Genomic DNA, 9963 nt, shown 5'->3' on the forward strand with positions numbered 1-9963 from the left:
ACTTTATATCCAGGCTATTCCATCCCTACTGAAGAAAATAGAATTTGTAAAAGAAAGTAATGCACACTTTTCTCTGTACCAAATATGCGATATATATTTATCATTCTACTCTATTCAGTGTTCCTATAATAAATTATCACTTTACCATGATGGCATTTTCATCCCTGCATTAACAGTCACTGGTTGTGCTGGTCTGAAAAAATAAAATTAAACAAAATCTAATTCTCTGTAAAACTACAGTAGCACCAGACTCAGAGGAGTTACTCTGTTCAAAGATGTCATTGTCACAATAATAAAATATATGGTCAAAGTCCCATAACTCTTATAAAATTTGTAAAATCAAACTGAAGATAAAGCATGATCAAGAAAATTTGACAACAGATAATCCTACTTAGTATGAAATCTATAAGTCAAAAGAACTCTGAGTATTGATGTGTTTTTGACAGAAGTAGATCATTACCATATCCTTGCGTAGCAATGCACAAGGGGCATCAAATTTAATACTCAGTTCAATTGTGCTACTATAGCTATCAGCTTAAATCTTTCCTTCACAAGATGCCAAAAACAAGTATATTCTCCAATAATATACAAATATAGCCTTTGTATGAGGTTGATACAAGGATATATTGACCTGAAAGAAGTATATTGACTGAGGACGAATGCCGAGGTCGATATACTTCTTTGGGTCAATATATCCTGCATTGACCTCGTATAAAGGCTATATTTGTTATATTATTAATTTCAGACCATTATGCATATACAAATCATCATTTGATTTCGTTGAAAGATATCATATTGACTCCTTGACAATAACAACATATTAGTTGTTATTTATTTATTTGTTTTTGATTGCTTGACATCTTATGTATTTGAAGATTTTTTTCATCAAATAATCGATCACAGATATAATTTTTAACGATATACTGAAATTCATTACATGACGTCACAGAGTAAATCGGTTTTCAAATATTCTAAAATTAACCGTGCAATATGCTTTTTGATATCCATCGTTTTTTCTCTACCTTTGAAAATATAGTTTAACATGTGACTATCCCTAAACGAATCAAATTTGTTTAAATATACGAATCAACAACATTACCTCAAATATCATGGCATTATCTAAATACATAGTCTTGTACATCTCAAATATGGAAGATCAGATCCCCCCCTTTTTTTTAAACTATGAAGTTTTCTGAGGTTGTTTTCAACTTAAAATTTTTGAGATGCCCTTTGATAATTTTTTCAACAAATATTGATTTTTTCTAAAGTCAAAAGAGTATTCCTTTAATATGCTGATTTAAAAGTTCAACTTAAAATATATATCAAAACAGTTCATACAGGTTTTACTGTATTTGTTCTAAATTTATTCCTGTCTCTTTTAAAATCTGTGAATTTACTTCAACAAAAAATATTGATCTTTAGAAGCTTGTTTATATACACAGAAGTTTATTTTTAATTTCTTATTTTACAAACATTAACAAGACTTTGCTTATGTTACTTATCTTATTAAACTAATCTATGTACTTACGCTGTAGGGCAAACACAATGTACATGTTCAAACTTTAATGCTTTAAAACCAGCTGCCCAGCCATGCCTTAAAGTACAAAAATAAAATGGTTTTACTAGTTATTACTGTTTCATCAACTTTTTAAATAATATTTCAATAAAAAAATTAATAAAATACTGTATAAGTTACTTTTATACAAACTTTCAGTTAAATGATAACATGATTTAGTGATTGTTGATGAAAAGAGGAGTGGGGTGGCCCGGGTGGGTGTGGGGGTGGGGGTGGTGGTAATACTTATTATCAATTCACACTACAACTTAATAAAACTAGAGATATGGGGCCATAATGGGGGTCATCATAGAATTAAACAATAACTCATAATATAGAACCAACTCTCTAACATTGCTAAAATTTAGACCAGGAATGTATAAATTCAAGAAAGATGACTCAATGAGTGACATAATATTTAAACCCACAATCATAACAAAGGCCATACAATAGCATTGCTAAATAAAACTGGTTTCAAGAATGAGGCAGATCAACACTAATAACTATTTTAGATTTTCATTTACAGAAATTGTAAGTTTTTTGTGTTTACTCTAGTAACTCCTAGTACAAATCATTAATGATTTTTGTATTCATAACATCTCGAGTATAAAGTAACCTTCATTCAACGAAGTTGTTTTGTATTGGCTGCTTGACCTATTGATTCGGTATCCGCAGCTTGACCTATTGATTGAGAGAATTATCTTGAGAAATCATAAAGTCCATAATAAATGATTTCAGATTCAAAATATCTTACAATAGAAATAAAATGTTGTTAACTCATAAGGCAAAGTTTTCTATACATCAACTATTCATAAAACGTTCATTCTACATCCAGATATAGACATGATACATAGCACATCTTTTAAAAATTATGTTTTTGATGTTATTAAACAAATGTTGAAAACTGCCATTTTTTCTCTGTTTTGTACATTGTTGTAGATGACAACAAAAATCCATGAACAATTCATGTCAAACTATCATCTTAAATCAAATTAAAATGTTAGCTAACTGAGGAATGAAAATGTTATCCTCATGTTTGTTCTTCACATGGAAATAAAAAGATGATTAGACTAATATCATTGTCTGGAAGTCACATCAGGTGCCATACACATCTATATAATGGTAGAATTAAAGTAATGAATTTTATTGTCTGTTATTTATTTGCTCCATTCAGATTCCTAAGTAACTAATTAAGGAAATCATAAATCACCTACCATTCTGAATAATAAAGTTTATTGTTGTAATCAAGTAATATACTATTCATAGCATTTTATATTATGCTGCATACTGTGTGTTTGGGAAAACACTGTTTTTTTTGTTTTATTTGTTTGTTTGTTTGTTTGATGAATATTTATATTCAAAACATATTGTTTTTAATTCTGTAATTTTGTGTAAAAATTAACTTACCCTGTGTCACCAAGACCATGTAAAAATATCAGCTGAAAAGAGAAAAAGATGTGTTATTCAATTTCATAAAAAAAACAAAATATACATAAGAGAAAAGAAGAATAGCAACACTGCTCTCAAAGATCTATGATACATTATTAATACATTAGAGAAAAGAACAAACGCTACAATGCTCTCATAGATATATGCTTCAACCTTATGCATAGTGGTAGATAAGATTAGTGCTATATTTTTTGTTTTCAACAAATTTTTGGATGTTTTATTATCATATTTGTAATAGAACAATCTAAAGATTAAAGTGTAGTTATGCACCAGCCATTTAACTGTAGTTATGCACCAACCATGCATCGACCATGTTATATTGCACAGTTTAAATATCCTCTTCAAAAAGTTCCTCATCAAAATTCTATTTTTTTTATTCATATTGTTTTATAATACACATGTTACACCATACAAGGAAACAATAATAATAATAGACAGACAAATGAAATCCACAAAATTTCTGCAGAAATAAATTTTAAATATATATATATGTATATATGCATAACTTTTTTAATTATTTGACAGTATATAGTCTGAGTTAAATACAAATTGTCAATTATAACCAAACCATAATCCATTACTTGTTGACACATCAAAGTTTCGACTGATTTTGTCGATTGTAGTAATAAGTCTATAACACTAAAGTGAATGGCTTAGCTAATTAACATTGATTTTGTCCTTATTACACAATTAACAAATCATCTTATATACAACAGGGAATTGTCATAGTAACATTAGAACATCGCATACACATATTTTACAGGATTCTGAGAAATTTAAAGGCTTTATGGAACATGCTAAATACGTATAGAATAAATGAATAACGTGCGTCCATGGCACATAGATTATGCCCTGCTTGCATATAATGATATCCAGGGATATAACTCATTAGCACTAAAAGTGATACAACTCAAATTTTGATCTTGATCTGTGTTTTGTGGTAATACATATTGCATATAAGTTTATAACATTTGGTGGAGTCAAAACTAAAAGTAAGAGAATAAAAACTAATATTGGGACGTATTGTTGAACTGACAAGAGTAATATTGTAGGAGCATAAAATAAAGTTCTTTTTGTAATTTTCCAAAAAAGAAATCAAAATTTAAAGTAAGGTGATATGGCCATTGGGTGACCTAAAATTGCTTACATCCTGTTAATTGGTCTCTAGTGGAGAGTTGTCTCATTGGTAATCAAACAACATCTCCTTCTAATATCAAATACTGCAAACATGAAATAATAGACAAAAATCTCTTTACTGATTGAAAAGAAATCAACAAAATACTTTTGGACGTTAATTCAATTGGTTTTCAAAACGATTGTGTTAAAAAATGTGAAATTTGATAAGATCTGTTTTCTAGACAAGACTTCATATTGATTGTAAACAGATTCCGATGAGAAAGACACATTACAGGTTTCACTCTATTTTGTATTCTTGTAGAAATCTGTTACTTTCCCAGATTACATTAAGATACCTTATAAGGAGATATGATAGATTATAACTTACAATGTATATATATTATATACTTTGACAACAGACAAAAACAATCTTCTTATTTCCAAAATAAATTAATTAGAGAGAAACAAATTTTCTAGCCATAGTAGGGTTGAAATTTCATATCTAATTAAGATGGAAAAAATCTAGATATATGTTTAAAATAAGAAGATGTCCTATAAATAATATCTCCACAAGAGACTTAAAAATTAACAACTATAGGTCAACTATAGGTCACTGTATCGCTTTCAACTATGAGCAAAACCCATATGGCATAGTCAGCTATTAAAGGCCCAGAAAGGACAAATGTAAAACAATTCAAAAGAGATCAACGGTCTGGTTTATGTAAAAAATAATGAACGAAAAACAAATTTGATATACAGCACCAAACTACTGCATAACACGCTCCTGACTTGGGACACATATAATGTGACTATGTAGTTGTTATAAAAGGCTATAACCTCTATCTTTGTTTATTGGTTTAAACCTCAAAAACAGATTTTGATATACAATGAATTTTTCTTCTTAATCTGGATCACTATATATATACCATGATATACTGTTGTATTTCAAAATGTGTGTACTGCCTACATGTACATTCAATATACCTCTTATTGATCATGTTTAATTATACTAACTAGATACAATTAAATTGACCTGTATGTTCTGATGGTTATTGATGAAGTGATTCCATCTGTCCAGAACAATAACATATTTTCTTTTCCTATCAGTATCATTTATTTGTATAAATCAGGTATCCATGTTAAAGTAATATTTTAGCCGTAATTACATATAAAAACATAAAGTACAAGGGTATTGTTGTATATGTATACAGTTTTGATCTTTATTGAGTTGAAAAAATGTGATTACTGTTAGGACAGTAATGACAAATGAATGAGGAAAGCATAAATGTCTTATCTGATCCATTATACAACAGTACATTTCAAAATATAATTTTAACTGATCTTTCATCAGTCCATTAAAGCTGAATTTCTTTTTTAGAAAACAAATCTGTTTGAGAAAAACTAACTAGATGTACAGAGTAAATCAATAGAAGGTTTATTAAATGAAAAAAAGGTTAAAGGTAAAACAAATTCCATTAATAATATTTCCAAGAATGTATACTTTGTCCTGACATGTCAGTGTTCCTTGTATGTTTTAATATACTATCCACAACTAGGATGTGACACCCTCAACAATAATGTCATAATGCCTAGTCCTAGTGTTTAATATAAATATATAAATAAATACATTTCAAGTTAACAAGAATACAAGAGGCTCTAATGAGCATGTCTTGCTCACTTAGATACATTGCCTTTGTCAGCCATTTCAACGGACAAGATCTCAGAAACTGAAACTCTAAAGCCTTAAAATTATTTCATTCAAGGTAACTAATTGAGGAATTAGGATAGAGAATAAGAAAAGGGACAACAACCCAATCAAAGAGCAGAAACAGATCAAGGCCACCAATGGGTCTTCAACGCAACTTCAGTAAATTTTTCACCTGGAAGTGGTTACAACAGGCGCCTAAACATAATGTATACTGCAGTAAACTCATTATTATTCATGGATACCAATTTTCATGGATTTCGTAGGTATAGGCTTAGGCAAACCAGAAAATTAAATGTTCAATAAATGAAAAGTTTCCCATAGGCTTGTGTGCAGAATTGGCAAAACCACTAAAAAATGTATTTATCCATGAACATTTTTATGCTTTCCTTAATCCAAGAAAATAACTTAAGTACCGTACCCAAAAAATAACTTAAGTACCGTACCCAGGAAAATAACTTAAGTACCGTACCCAGGAAAATAACTTAAGTACCGTATCCAGGAAAATAACTTGAAGTACCGTACCCAAGAAAATAACTTAGGTACCGTACCCAGGAAAATAACTTAAGTACCGTACCCAGGAAAATAACTTAAGTACCGTACCCAGGAAAATAACTTAAGTACCGTACCCAAGAAAATAACTTAAGTACTGTACCCAGGAAAATAACTTAGGTACCATACCCAGGAAAATAACTTAGGTACCGTACCCAAGAAAATAACTTAAGTACCGTACCCAGGAAAATAACTTAAGAACCGTACCCAAGAAAATAAACCAATCCACAGTAGTTTAAGCAAAATAGCCTCCAAAACATACAAAGGAAAACAAATTTAAAACAAACACATTAGTAGCAGAGGCTAGAGGTTCAAGATTTAAGACAGGCGCAAGAGTGGGGCAAAGTTAATTATGTTGTGTGAGATTTCAACCCCCTCCCCCTCTTATACATGTACACCTCTAGCTGTCTCTGATTTTAGAATAGGTAACAGAAAAATCTTCTTTCCATTAAACATTATATTGATAGAGAGAAGTCACTAAGGTAATTTGTGTTTTAACTAATAAAAGGTTTATAAAAGAACACATCCTTTTGCATATCACTTGAAAGGAAGGATTGAATTTGTCTTCATGTCGTATAAAAATCATTAGAAAAACAGATTCCACAACCAAATCTTGTGCAATACAATATTTATCCACTCTCGACATTTAAATTTTGAATTTGAACATTTAACTGTCTCAAGTACTGATTACTGATTCAGGATTAATTTAATGTTTACAGTTAAAGGTATACTACAAATATCACTTAAACTTATCATTATCAATTAATGATCCTTATGGAAGTCCCATTGCTTTCTATGTTAAATTCCTCCATTTTAAGCAGGCACACCTCTTTTGTTTTAATTTCAAATAAAGTGGCAAGCATTGTATGTCAAAGCAACACTTTGTGGTGTCTTGTACTGAAAAAATCAACATACATTTAATGGCATATAAGAAAGAACTGGTTCCCGGAACGTAGGATGTACCATAAAAGGTACTTCAGATCTGACAAACAGACAAAATGTACCCTCTTTTACAAATTTGGTGCAGTTTTTTTAAAAGTGTTCTACAATGATCACCACCAGTCCTTCAGCTTTCATTTGATAACAAAAATACCTAAATATTCTACATGTTTTAAAAGTTAAACTCATGCGTACTGTAGGAACTATTTTGTGTTAAATATGTACTACTTTCTAGACTGTGCTTTCTGGATGGGCCTTAATTAGTGGTGTTACACCTTATAAATCAGGTCTAGATCTGAACAACAATACCAGACCAACAGTTGTGGCCTGATGTCCCACGGGGGATGAAGAGGATGAGTATGCCAGACGAACATGTACATCTTAATTGTGGCCATGCAATTATTCCATTTTCATACACCAAAAAAAGTAAATATACTGCTTATAAAATATAGACCTAACTATGAACATGATGAAAACTTGACAATGACCAATCACATTGTGAAACAATGAAATCATAGTGTCACGGACAAATAATACTGCCAGACAGACATGTACAAACTGCAATCATTCCATGCACCAAATCAGTTGAAGGTGACTTGAAATTGACCTAATGCACAATCTAGGACAATAGACAATATTTGTTTCACAATAGATATAGGAAGATGTGGTGTGAATGCCAATGAGACAGCTCTCCATCCAAAAAACAATTTATAAAAGTAAACCATTATAGGTCAATGTAAGGCCTTCAACATGGAGCCTTGGCTCACACTGAACAAAAAGCTATAAAGGGCCCCTAAGGTACATGTAGCAATACACAGTTGGGAGTTTAGTTTCACATTTTGGCCCCTGTGGATTTTTCAAATAAGAAAGTTATTCAACTTATTGTGTAATAAAATTCATTTTTAGACAGCTGAGTGCTAATTCAGCCTTCAAAGATGGTTTATAAGAGCATCAAGATTATTTTTTACATGTTTTATGGGCTGTTTTCTGTTTGATAATCCGTATTTTCATAGCTAGACCGGCCGTCGGTCCAGAAATTAATGTTATATTTACAAACACTTTTTTTCTACACGAAGTTTTTGACGCAATTTTACAAAAAAATGAGATGAAAGACATATGATTTTCATTGGATTTGCTGAATGATATATATGTACACAGTTTTAGAAAAGGTATTACTTCAAGCGATTGAAATTCTACTTTAAGCTAAATTTTGGGGAAATATGTAACATCTTTTCCCCCTTTTTGCAATATTTTATAACAAATAAATGCAGATTGTTGCCATGGATATACCCAAAAGAAATTATATTTTACCATTTTATATAATGGATATAAAATCTATGGAAGATTCTGATTACATACATATGCCTATATATGACACAAACAGTAAGCTTGATATCGCAAGAAAGCAATGAAAAGGGGATGGTAAAATTTATAAGGGCAAATTTTAATATTTTTGCTAACTGTTTATTGCTACCTAAATTACTAGTGTAAAACCATTCAAACAGGAAAACCAACGGTCTAATCTATATAAAAAACGAGAAACGAGAAACAAGTACATTTACACTAAATTTATATACCATGTTATTTAAAATTGCTTATTTTAGCCATAAAAAGAAAAGCTTATGAGAATTGTTTTTGCTATAGTTAAATCACACATTGATTACTAAACATGCTTAAAATGCTATTAGGGGCCAGTTGAAGGACGCCCCCGGGTGCGGGAATTTCTCGCTACAATGAAGACCTGTTGTTGACCTTCTGCTGTTGTGTTTTTTCTATGGTCGGGTTGTTGTCTCTTTGGCACATTCCCCATTTCCATTCTCAATTTTATTCAAAGTATTTTTGTATAAATATAAATAGTGTACAATAAAGTTTGTAACTTACAAATTAATACACATTGAAAGAACCATTAACAATTATGAGACCAATCAGAGACCTGTCTCACAGAGCATGTGACAATTATACATGTAGTTATCAAGAATGGTTCCTTAGTGACATAATTAGTACATCAATGGTTGGGTTTTTTCGTATCTAATCAACCATTGACAAGTAGTGTGTTAACATGGAACAAAATTCAACAATAACCTGATAATAGTAGACACTTGTTTAAGTGACTTTTTAAAACTAGAAGAAAATGAAGTGCACTTCCTTTTATATAGTTCCAAATCATCTCTAAAGGGCAGTAACTCCAATAATGAGTCATCTCACCATTTCCTTCATATTGTCTTCATTGTAGATTTTGTTTTGCTGATCATTTATAAGGACAATTACAATTTACTCTAATTACTACATCAGACGTTGATTGACGGTTTTTCGACCATGTTGATCATTTATAGAACTTGCCTTGCTGTTTATTTTAAAGTTTATTTCCATCTTTTATAGTTTTTAATTTAGAAGGCAAAAATTTTAACATGTACATGTATGGACATTTGGAAGAGCTCAACATTCTGAACTTTTTTGCTACAATGTATGGTCAGATTTTCTCTCTTTATAATGGTTTTCAAAATAATAGACAAAACTTGCATTTTACCCCTTACAATGTATGTTCTATTTTTTAGCCATGTTGGCAATCTTGGAAGAAGATGAAGTGCACTTCCTTTTAAATAGTCCCAAATCATCTCTAAAGGGCAGTAACTCCAATAATGAGTCC

The 9963-nt window shown here is 30.6% G+C and overlaps 1 protein-coding gene across 4 annotated transcripts in view; it reads right to left on the bottom strand.

Moving 5' to 3' along the window:
- LOC143059924 (acyl-protein thioesterase 2-like) overlaps positions 1–9963 on the bottom strand; it is a 147947-nt gene that overhangs the window by 136304 nt on the left and 1680 nt on the right. For 2 of the 4 annotated variants that reach the window (XR_012973690.1, XM_076233504.1), the window contains exons 2-4: positions 2963–2994; positions 1529–1594; positions 146–193 (exon numbers count right to left, since the gene is read on the bottom strand). Coding sequence is in view for 3 of the 4 variants with exons in the window: in XM_076233504.1 (XP_076089619.1) it covers positions 146–193; positions 1529–1594; positions 2963–2994 (146 nt within the window). In the remaining variant the exon portion in view is untranslated. The remainder of the gene's footprint in view (positions 1–145; positions 194–1528; positions 1595–2962; positions 2995–9963) is intronic. The other 2 variants (XM_076233502.1, XM_076233503.1) reach the window with 2 other exon arrangements.

Source organism: Mytilus galloprovincialis, chromosome 1 (assembly GCF_965363235.1).
Source record: "Mytilus galloprovincialis chromosome 1, xbMytGall1.hap1.1, whole genome shotgun sequence".
Classification (NCBI taxonomy): domain Eukaryota; kingdom Metazoa; phylum Mollusca; class Bivalvia; order Mytilida; family Mytilidae; genus Mytilus; species Mytilus galloprovincialis.